The sequence below is a fragment of the Cylas formicarius genome, unplaced genomic scaffold (genome assembly GCF_029955315.1).
Source record: "Cylas formicarius isolate icCylForm1 unplaced genomic scaffold, icCylForm1.1 PGA_scaffold_1__22_contigs__length_36826433, whole genome shotgun sequence".
NCBI classification, from domain to species: domain Eukaryota; kingdom Metazoa; phylum Arthropoda; class Insecta; order Coleoptera; family Brentidae; genus Cylas; species Cylas formicarius.
The window spans coordinates 11,560,848-11,582,283 of record NW_026844264.1 but is presented as its reverse complement, the minus strand read 5'-3'; the positions used below and the strand labels follow the sequence as shown (position 1 = coordinate 11,582,283).

The window sequence follows — 21,436 nt, the reverse complement described above, 5'->3', positions numbered from 1 at the left end:
GAAAAATTTTAAGGGGTAAAATTTTATGGAGCTTCCCCAATTTGAATAAGTTCCGTGAGAGGACCAAGTCGATAGCTTCAAATTTCGGACACTTATCGTGTATCATGTTTCATAGGAACGTCAAAAAAAAAAATGGATGCCGAAGATTGAATACAGCCATTTTAGATATCTTATGTACTCCGTGGGCGGTTAAAAAGGAGGAAGTTATCGTCGAAAAACCCTGGAACAGAGAACGGAGAAACGGAGAACGGAGAACAGAAAAAAAATTTTTTTTTTGTACGCCGATTCGATCTGTACCAATGGCGATCCTGTGGACCTACCGTTACCGATATCCGGAAAAAAAATTACTAGCGCGTATAATTTCGAAAACTTCGATTTCGTCGATTTTTCGAAAGTAACAAGACACAACATTAGAAATACCAAGAGATTGTTTAACTTCCATTGTCATCATTTATTGTGTACAAACGCGTCTGACAGATGTATTACTCTTTATCAAGTGCAGACTCAACATAACACACAAAAGAAAATACCTTAACTTATTCAGGAAGCTACAATGCGAAAAGCAGTCCATCATGTCAATTAAAAAGAGGAAAAAATGTGGGATTTTCATTATTTTATCCATCGTGCTATCTATACTGTAATTATAACGTTTGTTTCTCAGATGACGAAGAATATTATGATTTTTTATAATTTCATTTTTGTATCATATATAATAAGAAAATAAATGTATCTAACACCAAGCACAAGATGCCTAATTTTTATACTGTTAAAATTTTTTTCTTTTTTGCCAGTATGTTACCGAGACTCCATTTTTGACTCATTCCCTAGTGATACCACTCACTCGAAATAGAAGTATTATGGCAAGGAATTAAGGCAATGGAATGGAAGTTACTCAAGTATTCGTTGGGTTACTCTGCAGTTCCCTTCTATATCTAATCAGGTTTTATTACTCTACATTTTTGTGAAATACAGAAAAGATCTTTAAAGAGAGAGATTAAAAAATGGGAAGTTTAAAATTTGTCATAGAGAAAGATTGTTCCACAGTGTTGTGTTGTGATATAATAAAAGTTATGTTAAATATAGCTGACATTTCACCATTATTCATTAAACCACGACTACTCATAAGAATCTGTTTAATTAATAAAACACAATTTTTGTTTTCCAAAACTGGCAAATATCGGCTGGGGGAAAAAGTCTGCAGATACACTATTGAAAACCCGATTTAACTGCACGCTCAAAATAGCTGGATTCCACGATAGTGATAAATTGTTATCTCGTTTCATGTAGATACACGCTTTGTGGGTAAATAATCGCTGAATCTTGACTAAACAGTCGATGTGTACATATTTAAAAATATAATTTTGCAATACACAACTAAGTCAATATTGAATAACCATTTATATTAATGCAAAATTAAACACAATAACAGGGTGAATTAATTTATTTATGTGTAATTTCATCCGAACCGTTGGCAAAACGCAAAACACACACCATAAAAACATAATGCTAAGTAAGCATTGAGGGATCCAAACTATAAAAGTGGCTTGACATAGTCTAGTGGTTTCAAGCTATAATCAATATCATTGTTCATAGCATTGCTTCACTTCATTCGTAATTAATTGTTTAGTTAATTACTTTTATAATTCTTCGTTTTTTAAATCCCGATACTTTTCCAACCAAAAGTACGTATGCGATCGTTTGTGGAATTGTTATTTGACAGTGGATGGAACTCTTTAATATCGTTTGGAATGTTCTATTTCCGCTTCCGCTTCCTTTACAAGCTTGAAATTCGGCCCTCTCAATTGGACGTTCAATAAAACTGATACGAATCAAATACATCAATCTCTAGGCTTTATTTTATTGAATTGAGACTAAAGTTTCATTAAGCATTTTTTTTGCGATTTATATATGCATGTGGCTACTCTTTTTGGTCGTAAAACGAGTTACCAGATCAATAGAAAAGCTTTTCCCGCCCATATTAAATTTAACACAACCCTCGATCGTTTTATTGAGAATCGGAATCAATAGGTGAAAGCCAGTGACGCGACGGCTCTATGCGTTTGTTTGAACATTCAATTAAGTGCTTATCCGGATTAACACTAAATTTACACAATTGCCGAGTCGCTTTGTTCAATTTCGTAGCCGCCCGAACCTTTTGATAACAGTTAAACCCTATAACGTGATAATTGCAACATGAATATCTCAAAGCTAACTAATTGACTTATTGCAATCAAATCTAATGGATCTATTTAGTTATATCGATCTAAATAATTATGTTTTAAATATCAATAAACAGAGAGGATTCGCGGAGGTTAAAGTGGTGAAGAAAGCGCGGAACCTCTTCATTTGCATAGAACTTGACGCTATACAGTGTTTGAGTTTAGACGAGGGTGGCGACCTTGATCGGATGTGAAAAGCACAGAAAATGCAAAAGTGATATCATAGTATCGACAGTAAAAAATTGCAGGGGTACTGGCACCTAAAACCATACAAATACAGTTGTTTGAAAGTCAAGAATATCCTTGTTCAGTTCAATTTAAAATAACAATGCAAATAACAAAACATTGAGACAATAATATTGAAAACTGTCTAAAATTTTAAAAAAGTTCTCTAGGAACCACTTACGATAAACAATTCAAGATATCATTCCAGGGTTATATTCCTAAATGTCTCTATCTTGTCGTAAAATTAGTATAATTATCATTTTAAACTGCTTAAATGGTATATTTTTGAGATTAGACTGAAAAACAACTTTCCAGGTATTGTCCCAGGTATTTGGGTAGATACTTGATAAACATCCTTGTTTTCATGTATAAATAAAACAGTACAATGTACTACGTTGGCGAAGAACGTCCACTCTACCACAGTAAGTAAGTTTTTGGGTTTTGAATTATGTAAGAAGTAGAGTATTTGCAAAAAACTAATGTTAAATCGATATTTTCAGGAGGATTCGATGGCGCAAAGAAAGTGACACTTGCACTAGGGACAACACTAGCGGCAAATCATTTATATAAATAATCAAAAGCAGGTAGACCACCACCACCAAATACCGAAACATGTTATCGACATATAATTCTATTAATTTTAAAGTATTGATTGATAGTAAAAAAAATCTCTTTAAAAGTATCTTGGATTCCTCTGTTTCATAGTCAATTAAATCTCGCACCCTGCTTTTGTTATGTGCTATATCAAACGCATCATTAAATTACTATCTTTTTAGGTCCCTAAAGAAAGATATGGTTTCTCAATGTTTTTTAATTTGTCTGTTTTCACTCTTTCGCAGATATGTAAAAGAATTAAAATTCACCAGTCTTTGTGGGGGCATAATACCCTTCAATAATCTGAAATAATTCACAAAGCCATAAGCCATCAAATGGCTTATCCTGTTCCTAGTGATGTGAAACTTCTCTAATGGTAGAAATGTAGATTGAAGGCGGAAAATATATATTTTTTCGGTGAAAAGCCTTAAATCAAATAAAGCATCAATTTCCATCTCCGCAAAAGTTTACGCCATTACACCCCCCAGCACACAAAATATCGAGGCTCCGCACGAACGAGCAATTGCCATCAAAACGTTGGCACAGCAAATAAATGACGAATGACTTTACATAAGATCATGAACATGCCTGACGTAAGCTACGTTCCTCATTAATTACCTATTCAGGGTTCTTACTACGGTATACGCAATGAATAAAAAATTACGTTTATTTTACTTAAAAGGTTTTAATAAAACTTCAGCAGGTTTGATAAAAACAATTTTGAGACCTACTTTCACGCCAGACTACTTTAACTACCTCGCAGAGTCGATATTCACACTGGAAATTACATAAAAACCAAACAGAATTAAACATTTACTGCCGCACCTGCGTCGTGCATATTTGAGCGCCTTTTACGGGTGCTTCATCTCTGCTGAATAAAAAATGTGTATATACGTACGGAATTTTCCATTGCAGCGAGGGGGAAATAATGCAATGTCCCGTACAGTAAAATGTAATGAATAATATATGTTCTCAAGTAGGTTAATGGCAAACGTCAAAGGGAAAGGAAATTCGTAACACTGCGGATCAAAAAAAGACCACGCAGTCAGAGACATTTATTCGATGACCCACTTGCGCCATATTTTTTGACGCACTTCGACTTAATGGTCCTAAACTATACGGCAATCGTGGTTTTATATAATTAGGGGGAATAAAACTTAAAAGTTCAGGGAAAGGACTTTAAATTTTCACTTTCTTCGTTCTCTCACCGCAGGAAGACAGGAAAAATCAATATGCTTAAATTATTGAAATAGGCATTTGACTCACGAGTTTATTTGATACGAGCGGAGCAAGTGTTTAATAAACGAGTGAGTTAAAAAGTTTACCGAACGTGTTGCATACTATACTTTTTCTACGACCGTTAGTTTTTGGGTACATTTTCGCAAAACACGAATACATTCACTGACATGATTGTCAGAATTGACAAACGTTAAAATTCAAAGCGTGAGAAATATCTCCCGTGCGATAAAATTCGTGGGAAACGAAACTGAAGTGGTAAAGCGACGCTTCCCGCACGCTAGATCGGTGCATAATTAGGTATTTTACAGACGGGAGTAGAATTTTTTTTTTTTTTGTTTACAGATGATATAAAAATATCGCTGAAAAATATTTCTTTACGATTTGATTCAATAAATTTACCACTACTATGGACATCCTTCGAAGTAAACAAAAAAAATTCGCTGTCATTATCAAAAATCAAAAAAATAAATGTTTTTAACCTTTTTTCGTCAATAAGTTAGTTAACAAAACGTTTGAAAACCTGTTGGTACTCTAGTGATTAATTCTGGAGCTTTTTATGAAACAAATCTTTGAAATAATGCCGTGCTATGTCAAAGTGAAAGTAGCGACTTTTTCCTTGTATCAGTACTATTTAGCTCGGTAGGAGATACAAATTTTTTAGGGATATAAGACGCCTGATTCGTTTTTAGTTTTTAGTGAGTAAGATTGAGGAGTTGAAGGTATCTTAAAGATTTAAGTCACAGATAGTTTTGTTCGCATATAACGAGACTCATTCTGGTATACTTTCTAATATAAAAAAAGCTTTTCCAGTAAGCAGTAAGCTGTTATACTAAACCGCTTTCTTTTTTATGCTTTGTTATGAGTTTCATCCATTATGCCGAACTACTTGCCATAGTGAAAAATGGAAAATATCAATATTAATCAATTTATTAGAATGGGGGTGTCACCACCCTTGATTTGAATTGTTGCCAGGTTGACCACGTATCAAGATTTATATAAAATCTAATTATTGGTAGATAGGTCTGTTGTCTAACTAGTTCCTTCAATGTTCGCTATTTGGCGATAACTTTTAAAGAAATATTCCCAACTGGTCATGTTGTTTCCGATTGCATACAAATTAAAATAAGATTCTTTTTAAGAGAAAGAGAGGTGCAGATGAAATGTAAATTGTAATATATTTTTTATTTTTATTGTTGTTCAGCCGATTAATCTTTACAGATATATTTATAACATTGGAAACCAACGTTTCTACATTTCTTGACTCTTTCTCTTCTAGATAAGTAGCATCTGCAACATCTACAAGCCCCGAAAAGCCGTCTTCTTTTGATCTTTGATGTCTTGCATCTTCAAAATATGTGTTGCTTTACTGACATTTTCTTTTGGTTATAGGTTTGGTTTCTCACAGTCTAGAAGCATATCTCCAATGTACAGTGTGCAGCAAAATATTAGAAAAAGGCCAACGGTTAGTCCCAATTGTTATTGTATATTGTTTACTAGTTTTATCGGTACAATGTACTTCTCTTTTAGTTTATAAATTTGAAGTATTCGAAGTATAACCTCTGATTTAGAGCTACACTATTCGCCTCATACTGCATTTTCAAAATATTCCCCAGAATACAAAATTACCGATTTATTTTTTCATAGCATGCAAAATAGAATGTTTGGTTGTTAACTCTTCCAACAAATCTCGACATTTTTAAACTATGCAACAGGCAAACACAGTACAAATTTTGACGTGCTAGAATTATGTCAGATCTTTTACATATAGATATTGCCAATTGAATCCCAGGGCTTAATTTCTTTATTTCACTTAATAAATGTATTTAAAAAACTATTGTTATAAGTAACTTAAAGAGCGAAAAACAATATTATTGCTTGCCAAAAAATATTTTGAAAAAACTAAATTTGAGTTTCATTTCAACAGTAAGATGGTTAATCAATGTATCAAATTCGTTTCTTCAGCTTTTCTCTCTGTAGTTTTTCCTCTCGATATATTTGCCAAGCTTATAGGTAAAATTGTTAATGGAAAATAGTTACCTAATACCGGTATCCAAAATTACAAATATCTGTTTGACTGCGCGAGGCAGATCCCACATAGAAGTTAGCGAACAGCCGGGAGCAATATTCCCAAACTAAACTTTGCTTCGGCGGCAAACGAAAGACCTATTTTGGGATCGCTTATTTCGGAGCCATTGTCTAAGGGTTTTTTCATAACGGAGAATCAAACTTTTGCGCTTTCGAAAGCGGCATCAAACAGACAATACAATCCGTTCGTTTTTTTGTTGTTGTTGTTTGCTCTTAAAATTGTTTGTTGGAGGTTGCAGAAGCTCCGGAACATGAAACGTTGAGTTCCAAATCGAGTTCGAGGACGAATTCTGACGTTTTTTCTGGTCTTTATTTGGATACCGGTGCATGTAGGCAGACAAAGGGCTTTTTGTTTCTAACTTTCGAGATACTTGATATTTGATTATCAAATATTTATAGGATTAGTAAAAAATGACAACAAAGAAAACGCTGAGTTTCGGTTTCGCTATGAATAATACCATTAAAACGGTAGCTAGTAAAGTGGTACCCCATTATGCCAAATATTTGATTTTTTAACTAGTTGGACCATGCATGTTATTAATATTTAAGACTAGTATGCTAAGAGAAAATCATGAGGCACCGACCATTGATTTATGCCAGTGAACATATGTTGCTTATTGTACAGCAGAATAATTGATATATGCTGTTAGACCTAAGTAATACTACTGTTTACGAAACTTCTGGATTCCTCCTGCGTCGGTTATTGTTGAGTCGAACTTGCTGACGTTTCGCTAATCATCCTGTTGCCTTCTTCAGAGCTATTCTGAAACTGGCTCTTATTCTACTCTGTACTTGCTTATACAGGGTGCGGCAGCATAACTTCCTTTTTTCAAAACTCAATAAAAACTATTGTGTGCATCGGAAAATCTTTATTTATTTTTTATAATGTAGGTACATGTCTAAAGTTTTTATTTACATTGTTTTGAAGATCAAATCTGTTAGGTGACGTCCCTCATTCTCCATACATTGCGTAAACCGATATCTGGCGTTTGTCATGACTCTTGTTAGCATAGCTGGTGTTATGTTGGCAATTTCTTCTTTGATGTTGGTCTTCAAATCTTGTAGGGTTCTTGGACGGTTCACATAAACCAGGGATTTCAAAAAACCCCATAGAAAAAAATCACAAGGGGACAGATCGGGAGAGCGTGCCGGCCATTCCAAATCGCCTCTAATTGAGATAAGGCGCTCTGGAAAGTGTTCCCTCAAAACAGCCATCGATGCTCTTGAAGTGTGTGCTGTTGCACCGTCTTGTTGGAACCAAGTGTCCCCCAAATCCAACTCTTCTAGCCGTGGGAAAAAAAAATTCTGTAGCATGTTTACATACCGGTCCGAATTCACTGTCACTGTAACCTCATTTTCCTCAAAAAACCAGGGACCAATAATTCCAGCTGAGGAAATTGCACACCACACTGTGACTTTGGGTGAATGCAAAGGCCTTTGATGCAATTGTCGAGGGTTGGTGTCAGCCCAGTAGCGCATGTTTTGTTTGTTAACCGACCCACATAAATGAAAATGGGCTTCATCGCTAAAAAAAACAATAGCACCCTCGGGAACGACATCAAGAAGAAGCTCACACGCGTTCATCCGAGAATTGAAGTCACGTTCTGTAAGTTCCTGCACTATCGCCATCTTATAGGGATGAAAATGAAGATCATCACGAAGAATTCTTCTCACAGAACGATCGGATAGTCCAAGGGCAGATGCGTGTTTACGCGCAGAACGCCGTGGTGATCGCAACATTGAAGCTCTCACTGCTTCAATGTTCTCAGGTGATCTAACGGGCCAAGGGACTCCAGTTCTTCGTTTTGTCGCACTTGCAGTTTGTCTGAATGTAATGACCCATGTAACAATTGATTTGCGGTCTGGGACGGGAGCCAACGAGGCTAAATTAAAGCGATTCCGAAATGCACGCTGTGTTGCAACAACCGAACAACCGCTTGAAAAGTAGGCCTCAACGGCAAAGGCACGCTCCTCACTATTCCAACGCATGATGGCGACTGAACCGTGTCGGGACAAAACTCTACAGTACCCCCTCTTGAACGAGACCACTAGCGCCCGACTATGACATCAACTAACTGAATGGCGCGCATTTAAAAAAAGGAAGTTATGCTGCCGCACCCTGTATATTGTTTGAGGGGGGCGGAGCTAAATGAGGGGCATCAGCATCGTCTCGGAAGACCGATTCCCATATAGGTGACAGGTAACGACCTGAGTCGCGGATAAAATTGTTAGGTTACTCATAGATTTCTGTAGATTCTCAGATTTTTCGTTAGTAGAAGTATTGATTACATAGAGTGATTGTGTTCGGCAACTGCTGATGAGTTTGTCTTAGTCTTAAGGCTCTTTATCTATTTTGTGATGAAACGCTTAATATCTTTAATGAAGAGAAAAAAATATCAAATGTCGTGTCTATCCTAAACAAACTGCCACCGCAAACAGCTAATGAAATTCGATCTGAAACCGCAAAAGTCCGTAAAAAATTAAAACCTCCAAAAATTCTAAAAGCAGATAAAGGAAATTCTACGTTATCTATGGAACGCAACCTTAAATCTGTTATTAAGGCTTCTTCTCTATTAGACTCCGTGTCTTCGGACTCCCTAAGATTCACAAACCAGGATTACCCCTTCGACCAATTGTCAACACCATTGGTTCCTCGACATATTCTCTAGCAATATATCTAGCTTCCTTATTAAAACCCCTTACAAAGAAAAGTGATAGTTTCGTACTTAATTCCTTTCACTTCATTGAACAATTAAAAAGCATTACATTAGATACACAAGATATTCTAGTTAGTTTCGACGTAGAATTCCTCTTTCCCAAAGTTCCTATTCTTGAAACTCTCAACATCATTTCAGATATATTAAAATCCGAGAATCTGAAACAAAACCTTCTCACCTTAATTGAAAAATGCTTGTCTGGAACATATATATATATATATATATATATATATATATATATATATATATATATATATATATATATATATATATATATATATATATATATATATATATATATATATATATATATATATATATATATATGATGACACTATATTCCGGGATATCATCCGTTCGCTCGTTGAACTCCGACTGGAATCCTGCATCCGACTGGAATCCTGCAAATCTTGCATCCGACTGGAATCCTGCAGACGTTTCGCCAAAATCTCACTTGGCATCTTCAATGCTCGCGCTCCGAAAACACTTCGAGTGTTCGAAGTGTTTTCGGAGCGCGAGCATTGAAGATGCCAAGTGAGATTTTGGCGAAACGTCTGCAGGATTCCAGTCGGATGCAAGATTTGCAGGATTCCAGTCGGAGTTCAACGAGCGAACGGATGATATCCCGGAATATAGTGTCATCACATTTTTCCATCCGTGAATCAATACGTGAGAATATATATATATATATATATATATATATATATATATATATATATATATATATATATATATATATATATATATATATATATATATATATATATATATATATATATATATATATATTATATTTATATTTATATTTATATTTTATATTATAATGTTGCAAGAAAACCTGCTTTTTTGAAGCTGAATATATGGTGGTAAACCTAAGTTTCATCTACAGTAACGAGTTTTATATTTTTTGAGTATCTCGCTCAATAATGGTATGAAATTGTTTCAAACTAAACCGGTTTCTATTGGGATAGGATAATTCAAACTGACGACAGGGTGGACTCTAATAGGCCAGATATCCTATAAATAGACGTCATATTTGAAAACTCAAGATCCAAATGCATGGAAACCGTATTTATGAATTTAAAAATTTCTGCAAACTAAATGGAGTTGGAAGAAATTGCAAGCAACGAACTCTCAAAAAATTTAAAAGTGCTGGAGTTACCTGGAAAGACATCGGACAAAGGGCAGTTTTACTGCAAACTTGCGATATAGTTCGGGTACCTTTAACCTAGAGGAAACTGTTTTCTCCCTAGAATATAAAAACCGCACGCCAAAATAATGGTAGGGTAGAACACGCTACTAATAATAATAATAAAGAAGTGTATTATAAAATTTAAGGGACACAATAAAATTTATAAACATGAGGATCTAGATTCAGTGTACCGGTCTGTGATATTTTGTACGTTTCTATTATTGGAGAGTTACGTCAGTTTGTACGAACCATTCATTTGTAAATCAATAAATAAATTCATATAGAGGTGCGCAAACATATAATGGGCCCCAAATCGTTTTTTTTTATTATTTCTGAAATAGATACCTTGAATCTGATGAAAAATCGTAAAATATTTTTAGTACGTAGTTATTTCCGAAACAACCACTGTTCCCTGATATAGTTCGGTCTTGCGCATAAAAATAAGTTAATAATAATTTATTCGGTTAGCTAAATCCTCAAATTACTCCAAAATCACTAACTTTTTGCACTTTAGGCAATTTTCTCAAAATAATTTTTGCCCAAAAAAAAAAAATCCATGGTTTCAAGTCGCTTGAGAATTGTGAAAAACGCTTAAATAAAACCTTCCCGGCAATGTAGACGGACTGGTGACAATTTTAAAGAATAAATTAAAATTGCCGCCAAACGGCTTTGTTGCTTTAAATTGATGATAAGAATCCTATTTCCTTGGTTAGGTGCATAAAATTGAATTATAAACCTCGGCCTTTTGCCAGCTAGAGGATGAGGTGCTAATGGGCTCGCTCCCGACGTAATAAAATATCTTGTTCATAAACGCGAAACGGGATACCGGCATAACTTTGCTCCCGAGTTATTTCCACACCGAATATAATTCTGGGAAAATCATTTGGGTGCGCCCTGGCTTATTTTATTATACTGAAAACTGCTCGTCGTAAGTTGCTAATTATGTCATTAGCATTGTCGTTTAAACGCACTAAAGGATTAAAAATTTCGAATTTCTCTGGTTCATTCTTGTTCTATGAACTGCCGCCGTACCTTGAGGAAACTAGTTTTTTGTGATGAAAATTTAGTTTACTGAACATAATATATTTTTGACTACACCGTTAAAACTGGGTATTGTTTATTTATTTATTTTTTTAAATTTGAGTGGCTGTGGAATGATTCGACCTGATGCAAAGCCGCGTGACACTTTTTATAGACTAGTAATTGACATTATCTTCCTATTTAAGCGGAAGCTAATAAAGCGACAGCATTGAAAAAATATCACATTTTCATTACAACCCTATGTCTCATTTTCTGCACACAATAATTATACGTACCATTCACCCTGGATGACGAACTACTACACTCATTCTGTCAGCAGCCATGTTGGTTGTTGAATGCCCCAAGGTCAGCGATTAAAAACAAGATTAAATCTCGCGCATGCGCATGTTGAATAATTTATGATATTCTCAAAATTGGCAAATCTTAACAGCTGAATCTGTATTTGTCGATTAGACAGATTTATTTGGCGCTGTCTGAATCAGTTTTCTTGTTGCAGCTAATTGTAACTATAAAGCAAAAAGCTGAAAATAACAAACAAAATTCTCAATCTAAATAATATTTAATTATTAAACATTTAATGTAGAGATTTCAACAAAAAAAATATAAAAAATAATAAGATAAAAATGCGCAGTCTAGAAAATATAAGCATTTAAAAAGATAGTCTTTTGTTAAAAAAATGTTTTAAAATTAATGAAAATTAGTTGTTGATATGAAAATACTATCATTTTTTGTTTCCATTATTATTATTTTCAAAGCAATGAGTACTTTACTGATGCTTGATATACGAAATTTGAAACGTCATATTTTTTCCGCTTTTGTCTGAATGTAGTGTGAAAATACCTTTAGTATACCATAAGAGGTTTGCGAATATACGTCAGTTTTGAACTCAAAAGGATCAAAAAGGAGCGTTAGGACTGCAAGGCCTCGGGGTTGATGGTTTAGAGTACATTTTCTAGTAAAATTATTCCGAGTGTTCTGGGTAGATCCGAATCGATTTCCTCCTTTTGTAGTTGTTTGGCGCTTAAGGTGAATATTTTCACGCCAGCGAATTATGTGTTAAAACTTCATATCACTCAAATGATAAAAGAACAGACCAGTAACGCGGTATAGCAGTTATTACAAAATTGGGTATTTCGAGTCTATTTTTAAACAAAATCACAAATATGAACTTCGCTGTTTGAAAAAGATCATATCCTGGAAAATTCTTACGCCCCAATTAAGGATATTGATTGCGTTGCCGCACGCCGAGTAAGTCATTTACGGAGAAATTGAAGTAAAAATAAGAGACAGAATCAAAACAATTGCAGTGAGCGTAGGTCGGATTGTAGATCGTGGCTATAGGCTATTTCAGAAAAATTTAATACAATGATCTATCGGACCTAACTAACATTTTACGCAGCTTAAGGTTTTATTATTGTTTAACGAACATTTATAAAAAGGATTATAAGAAACTCTTGATTTTATAGCAGAATTTATAGTTCTATAAGGCAAGCAAGGTTAGACTACTCATATATAACTAAATTTTTAAAAATCCAACCTAGCCAAAAAAAAATTTTCGTCTAGGAAATTTTCAGTTTTTGAATTGTAATAACATTTAAAAAGACATTTTCATAATAATGTCAATGTGAAAAATGATATAGCGAAAGGTTTTATAGTGGTTACGAAAATGTATTCCTTGCCGTTTTAAAACTTATATATGGTTTATAAACTTAGTTGCAAACAAATGAGGAGTAAAAGTTATATAGGGGACTAAAATTTGGTCATCCTTACTTTTGTAAGATTCTTCATTTAAACGGTCTATAAGAGTAATGAAAATATTTAGCGAACAATTGTTAGGTATTCAAGTTTCATAAAATAGGCAATCGAAAAGTAACCTGTTACTATAGTAAAACTGAAAATGTTGTCTGGAGACCTTCGACCTCCTAATTATAACTTCAATAGAGATGAGAGTTCCTCAGATGAAGTAGAATATTTTGATTTCTTATAATTTAATTTCTGTATGCCTAATTTTCGTTCTATTAAAATAAAACTCTTTCCAGTTTATGAGTATCGTACCTGTGGTATATCATTCTCGATGATGGTGAATGGATAGAAATTCGAAAAATCAATAAAGCTGCCCATATCCGGTGATATTACCTGCACACGAAAAAAAGAAAGGATTTTTTATGATTTACTTTGTAAAATCCTTAACAATTTTAATAGACCGGTAACTGGAAGGACATGAGCATGCAAAATTTGGGTAGCGCATTCTGTCAATTTATACAAGCTCAGAAAAGCTTGCAGATTAATATTTGGGATCTTGCTATAACCTGCGACGTATTAATGAAGTTATTCGATTGTGCGCATGGTATCAGGATATTCGAATCATCTTTTTACAAATTATTAGTAAAAAAAACATATGTTTTTTTTTTTTTTTTAAATAACTACACATAATTAATTTTATATATTTTACAAGCTCTGAAGAAGCCAACCGGATGATTGGCGTAACGTTAGCTAGTTCGAGTCAACAAAAACCGACGTAGAAGGAATCCAGAAGTTTTCTAAAAAGTATTACAGTAGCGTATGGAAGTATTTCTTTTAATTTAATACTTAGATATTGCTTTCCCAAATATGCTAAATCTTCTAGTACAAACTCTAGTGATGCTGCATTAAACATTTTTTTGTACCTAATTTACTTAACAACAACTTATAAGAAAAAAACATTTGATAAAGACACGGTGTTGTCGAAACAATTGTCATGTCATAATATATAATTTCGTGAAAATCTGAACTTTTAGCTCTTATTTATTTGGATAAATGTATTTTCATCAAGTAAAAGCCTCCTTAGTTCAACAACATAAGGATTCAGCAACTAAGCGATATCCAAGAAAATGTTTCTTTTTATGAGAACCGTGAAACCATAGGTTAAAACAACTAAGGCGTGCTTGATTATTCAAGAAATTAATATCAGCGCTGAAGATTATTATGTTGAGCATATTGATCTCTAAAAGCATGCTCTTGATATATAACCATTGCTGTCAAGTGGGTAGCGTCTTTTCCGCTCAATGTTTATGGAAATCATCATCAAATAATCACTTATCTCCGCTTGTAAAGAAAACGAATATTTCTCTTTTTCCTCCTTTCATCGATCTGCTGCTTTTTGAATGCTTATAAATGACTAAAGTCTTGGTTCTTCAACTAACGCTCCTGTCGCATCACAAAATAAACACTAGTTTTTCTCGGTGCATTTCTGATAGCGCAGGGGTGGACCAGGTATATTTCTTTCTTTCTCATATATCTCTTGAGTGTTGACCACTTGTGGCAGTGTTGAATAATCGTTTTTTCTGCGCGTTTCGAAAATAAGAAGGAAACTATATTGACTTTATCAATGCGAAGTTGTTCCTACCTTGGATAAATTGAAAAAGAAGGTAGAATAAGATGGACAAAACGTAAGTAGTATTAGAATCGTACATTTGGAAATTTAATTGCCTTCAATAAATTAAAAGGCATAGATTAGATAACAGATTCATAATTTAGTTTGAAGAAACAGGGTTCGATACACATGACACTGTATCCAAAGGATGGGTTGCTTCTACTCAAAACTGTCAGGCGAAAGCACCTTCACATAAAGGAAAGCGCATCGCCATAATACATGCTAAATTAAGGATTCTAGCTCGAATTATCATGAGGATACAAGTGCCGAACTTTTTGAATATGGTTTCAAAACGATCTTTTATAAAATATTCAAAAATAAAAGTGTTATTATCATGGCTAACGCAAGCTGCGACAGCCGTCTGCTGCGCAAAGCACCAGCCTCATCAGGTTCAAAAACTAAAATCCAGGAATATTTGTAAGAAAATGATATTTATTTTGCAATCAGTTACAAAAAAGCTTAACTTTTGGAAGTCCTAAATGCATATGCAATTAAAAAACAGTATGTTCCTCCATATCATTTTATGTTTCACACCATAGAGCATTTGTGGTACCAAGCAAAATCAAAGATCAGGGCAGAAAATGTTACTCCTACTTTTAATCCCAGTGTTATAAATTCAGTACATTTCTATACAAAACAATATAAATCATAGTCACAATGACGACTCTGATAGTGAAACAGAATTATATTTAATAATATAATTATGCATAGATATTCCTAGCTATGATTTTATTTTATATATTTAATGTCAACTTTTTCTTAGTGGAATTTAATAAATAAATTTTATAAATAACTTTTATTTATTTTATTTAATAAATAAATACAGAAAGAAAATTATGTTATTTTCAAGACCTTTGAGAGTCCACCCCTAATGTTCTGTCTAGTACCTACCGGATCAGAATTTTATTGCCGTCGGTAGGTAACTTTCATAATTGAGAGCAAAAGCCAGCAGAATGAATAATGAGACAGACCTACAGCGCCTGGACTATAAAGCATCTGATAAATATTATACAGCATATGTGTTTGGAATTACAACGAATGTGGCGTAAGTTTTTGTTGGGCCACTCTGTAGTCTTATTATAATAAGATTTTATTGCTCTACACCGATCTTAAATCATCTATAGAAGCATATAGCTTTAATTCTCATTAAGTGATTGTCAAAATAACAACTTAAAACCACCGCTATATACCTATGTTCTGTTTTTTATTTGCAAGTTTGTTGATGAGAAACGGATTAGTAAAACTGTCCCTTTCTGAAAATGAGAAAAGTATTTTTCTCACTGTATTGAAACCTCTTCGTCACCAGTACGCGAAATCGCCAAAGTCAACAAAGAGAACTACAGGAAGAAAAGAAACTGTAATAAATGAGGATGAGAAAACTGCCATCAGAAGAATGATAGACCAGTTTTGCTTGAAAAATTAAATACCTACCTTGGAAGCAATAATATCTGAAGTCAGTAAGAAGAAATCGTGAAAAACTTCGAGAAAAATAAATTTTCTTTACGAACAAACAAAAAAATACTTTTAATTGAGAAAGATGATATTTGAGAGCAGTTATACGAAGAAAAAATTGGAATAGCTACTTGGTAAAACATGGCAGGCTAAAAATGTAAAAAGTGCGAGGCAAGTTTTCATGCAAGGATAGCCTATTGGAACAAAAGCAACGTCAGGAAAGGTAGAAGACGAATAATTACTCTCTCATTTTATTGCTCTCTCACATTAGGAAACAAAATACATATTGTGTGATTTGATGATGTAGCAAATCTCGATGTTAAGGTTCAGTCCAGGATGAAGGAATTATACGCAGACTAGCCCTTAATATTTCCAGGTTGGCAAGCCGCTCATATTCTAAACACACATTATTACCGCTTGATTTTTTTGATTTTTGATATATCTAAGAATACGTCAAATGCTTTGGCATTTTTCTCATTTTGAATATGGACACTAAATTTGAATTATTGGTAATTCTGCGACTTCAAAAGTGTTTTATTTCTAGATATTAATTACACAAATATTTAAAATGGTATTGCGTTATTTACTTTGTGCAATGCTTACTTAGTGACGATTATCATGGAAAGTCCGTTTTATTGCTACGAGCCTAACTTATGCATCGGTAGTCATAAAATTGTAAACCTTACATTTTCGACTTCTGATGAAATGGACTCTCGTATCTCAGGCGCACTAATTCTATTTTCCAGCGCAAGGGTTAGGTGGGTTGCATTCTTATGTCATAAGCTTCAAAAAAAGATTGATGCTAGTCGTGTTTTCGTCCGAACTTGTATGTTTTTGGATCCATTTTAACAAACACCACGAACTGTATATAGATACTGTGTTTTACGAGATCACGAGTTAACTGTATTTGTGTACCCTAAAATTTGCGTCTGCGGAAACGGTCGGGTTTCTAAAATGAAGGGCTCGAGATAATGTGGCAAACTCCAAATTGTTTCGTCGACGACATTGCTCTATTTATCGCCGCAGTAGGACCGTTACGTACCTGCAGTAGATATCTATTATTTCGAATAATCGCAACCTCCAGCTTTAATACTGAAATTTATAAGCTGGTCGCGTGTAACCGACTTTGTCTTTTGTTAGATAAAAGCTAAATCTTCATTATTAGCAAGTTAGAATTCGAAGCGAGATGTTTCTGTGGTACTAAAATGTATATAAACTTAAGTGGACCTTCTACAATCTTAGAATTTATTTCAAATATGCAAAAAGTTCAAAACCAGGAAGTTCCCAAAGTGTGCAATTATTACGCACAAACACTCTAAAGATCCAAGAGTCACACACAGTATGGGCGATCACTTTAAAGGCGAAGATTTTGTTTAATCTAATTCGTCAATGGACTAATTTTTCGGCTTTAATTTGATCGCCAATTTAAATATTGTAGTAGTAGTAGTGTTAAGTATTGCAGTTGCTAGATGAATAAAGTCCTACGTCATAAAATCACCACACCACTCATTTCTCTTTTTCACAAAATGAACTTGAAGAGGAAGAAGTAAGAAGAAAACACGTATACTGACGCCTTATCCCTAAAACTGAGACTTATGCGACACTGTAATTAAATTTTTTTTAGAATATGCTTAACCATGTGACTACACGGTACTAAATTTAAACCGGCTAACTACTGTATAGTTACGGTGCTCTAGTTGAGCATTCAAAGTTACGGTGATTTTGCATAGTAAGCTGATTCAATTTTGCATGTGCCACGTTGTTTTTACATTGTAGTTATTTTGGCGCTCTCTGTAGTGAAAAAGTTCATTATAATTGAAACAATTTACGATTGATTAGTAAATAATTAAAAGGTATGTGAATAATTATAAGAACTAACTATAAGCGGCAAACTACCTTGTCGCTTTCTGCGCGGCAAAGTAAACTCCTCAAAAAAGTGTTTTTGCACTCGGTTGTAGAAAAATAAATTGACAGAAATTTTGATTTTAGATTTAACGGCTCTTTAGTAGATACCAATCACGCTCTCATAAAATGAGCTCGGTATATCTTTGAAGTTACTGTGTTTCCAAGTAATTATTCTTCAAACAGCAATACAGGGTGCGGCAAAAAGGTAGGCAGGATTTCAAATAATGGTTGTTAGGCTTGTAAAACCGGCAACACTGTGTACGCACTCGCGTTAGGAAGACAAAAGTATGCAATTTTCAGTTATCGACAAACTGTAATAGCGACGAAGAGCGCCTTTCGTAATCAGTTTGATGTTGGTCGGCATGGCGCGGTTCCGGATAGAAGAACAATTCGTCGGTGGGTTTTACACTTCAGGGAAACAGGTTCTGCGCTTAACCGAAAATCTACTGGCCGACCAAGGACAGTAAGAACACCGGAAAATGTGAATGCAGTAAGGGTTTCTGTACAACAGTCAGCTGCTTTGGGAATTCCCGATAGAAGTGTTCGAAGAGTTTTGCACAACTTACTCCAAATGCATCCGTACAAAATGATGGTAGTGGAGGAATTAAGCGCAAGAGAATTTGAAAGCCGTACAAATTTATGCCGGGATATTCTTCAAAACATTCCCAGAGGCGCTGTATTCATGTCTAGCGATGAAGCTCACGTTCACCTCTCGGGTACCGTAAATAAGCAAAATTTCCGTAATTGGTCAGCAAATAGTCCACAGGAACTTCATGAGCGACCTCTTCACAGTCCAAAAGTCACCGTCTGGGGTCCTTACTTTTTCGAAGAAGATGGAATAACGGTAACAGTCAACGAAGATCGATATTTTGATATGCTTAAAAATTTCCTGCGTCCAAAAGTGAAAAAGTTGAACAACGATCAGTTTCGTTTCCCATGCATCCAAGCCACTTCGGACATTTCCCGGATTTTACCGCACGGATTTAGAAGGAATCGGATGTTTTCGGAGATATTTCCCACGCTTTGAATTTTGACGTTTGTCAATTTTGACGGTCATGTTAGTGAATGTATTCGTGTTGTTTTGCGAACATGTACCCAAAAACTAACGGTTGTAGAAAAAGTATAGTATGCAACAAGTCTAATAAACACTCGCTCCGCTGGTGTCAAATAAACTCGCCGTGTACCGCACTTGTTGCATAATACACTATTATCACGAAATATATTGGTTTCGTGATTTGCACAATTACCGGGGTTTCGCTTATGCCGGTAGTATAGAAGAAAAACTATAGAAACTCGCAACTAAGGACATACTGCAAGACTTCGATAGTACATATCAGTTCTACGGAAAGCAGAAAATATATGGACACAAAATAAAACGCACTCAGATAAAAGAAGACGAAAACAGAAATAACTGACATTGACCATCTGATCGACACTAACGCGTTGTCCTATTCTAAAACATATAACCCAGGTTTTTTGTCAGTCCAGTGTACACAAAACCTAATTTTTCATTTTTTTGCACATTCAAATTCCCTACCAACATGGTTGAAATGGGATTCGTGCATACCCTAGCTAGGAATACGTTATTAAAATTAAGCGGTCGTTCTTTGAAACACGCTGTATAAACGATGTTATTTTGTTAAATTAATTAAAACTTCGTTGAACCCGCTCGCCGACTACGATTTAACTCGCTCCAACTATTTTTGCATGTCAGAATTAGTTTTAAGCCTGATACAAAAATATTCCATACCTTTTTGTATTTCGTTTTTCTTTGTTGCGCTTTGTATTCCCTTTGGATTCACTATGGGGCGGTCGGCCACGAAAGGAATTTGTTGCTACTCTTCGCTGGCAGAAGTCTAAACCGCGGGCCACGAAGTTTGTGATTTTAATTATTTATTTATTTTTTTATACACTGAAAAACCCTATAAACTACTAAACACTATTATGAAAATGAAATAAAAGTCACCAAAGCAATATTATTCCAAACGTAAAGTATTTATTATGAAAGATCAGAAATAAACTTTAATAAGATAATTAGCAACGAATAAACTAAGAAAAAGATCTTGTTTACAATAAAGTAAACGAACACACTCTTATTGCGTTCTCGATATTTCAGAAGTATAACTGTCATTGCATATAGAGCGGCCTTGATTCCCACTTTGCCTCTAAAAAAAAATGAGTATTATCCAATTGTGCTCTCCATCTTTTATAGATTTTTTTTTATTATTTTCAAGAAAACTTTGAAAGATTTGAATCAATATTTTGGGGCTTCTTTATACATTTCGTTAACCAGTTTTGTTAATTTTAAAAGCAAAAACTGGTGCTTTCAAATTAGCATCTTTTTACAAAGGATCCAGGACTGAAATCAATCATTACAAAAAAAATCCATATAATACGAACATATTGGCTACTAGAATATGGCACGAGTCCGTGAAGTAGGGAAAGGCAGTATAGAATGTTTAATAAACGATTTAAAAAGTTTGTCAAAGGTGTTTTATACTATATTTTTTCTACTACCGTTAGTTTTTGGATACATTTTTGCAAAGCATCACGAATATATGACTGTCAGAATTGACAAGTGTCAAAATTGAAGCCATGATTGCTCTAAAACCCGTTCGGTAATATCCTCGAAGTGGCTGGGATTCGTGGGAAACCAAATTGATGATGGAAAATAACAGTTTCCGATTGGTGTGTAATTGGGTATTTTACAAAAAGGAGTTGAAAATAGTACATTATGCAACAAGTCCGGTAAACGGAATTTGACTCACGAGTTTATTTGACAAGAGCGGAGCGAGTGTTTAATAAACGAGAAACTTAAAAAGTTGCCTTTACAGAAGTAAAAAAAATATATTGACATAAATCACTAATTTTAGACATTGTTACTCTTACTTTTTACGAACTAAAATAGTTGTTCACACACTCGTAAAAAAAATGTTTTTCTACTCCCGTCTGGAAAATACCTAATTACACACCGATCTAGCATGCGGGAAGCGTCACTTTACCAAGTCAGATTCGTTTCCCAAGGATCCGAGCCACTTCGGACATTCCCGGAATTTTACCGCACGGGTTTGGGAGCAATCGGATGTTTTTGGAGATATTTCCCAAGCTTTGAATTTTGACGTTTGTCAATTATGACGGTCATGTTCGTGAATGTATTCGCGTTGTTTTGATGAAATGGACCCAAACACTAACGGCCATAGAAAAAGTATAGTATGCAACACGTTTGGTGAACTTTTTAAGTCACAAGTTTATTAAACCCCTATTCCGCTTGGGTCAAATAAACTCGTGAGTCAAATGCCGTTTACCGCACTTGTTGCATAATATACTATTTCCACTCCCTAGTCTAAAATAACTA

At 34.5% G+C, this 21,436-nt stretch overlaps 2 protein-coding genes across 2 annotated transcripts in view; both read right to left on the bottom strand.

Moving 5' to 3' along the window:
- Positions 1–21,436, bottom strand: part of LOC132696908 (cell adhesion molecule 3-like) — a 126,172-nt gene that overhangs the window by 84,763 nt on the left and 19,973 nt on the right. The gene's annotated exons all lie outside the window — the stretch shown is intronic.
- On the bottom strand, positions 7,184–8,063 carry LOC132696955 (uncharacterized). Its single transcript, XM_060662137.1, has 2 exons — positions 7,939–8,063; positions 7,184–7,887 (listed from the first exon to the last, which is right to left on the bottom strand). Exons 1-2 carry the CDS (start codon positions 7,989–7,991, stop codon positions 7,275–7,277), a joined length of 666 nt encoding a protein of 221 aa, XP_060518120.1. The 5' UTR covers positions 7,992–8,063; the 3' UTR covers positions 7,184–7,274.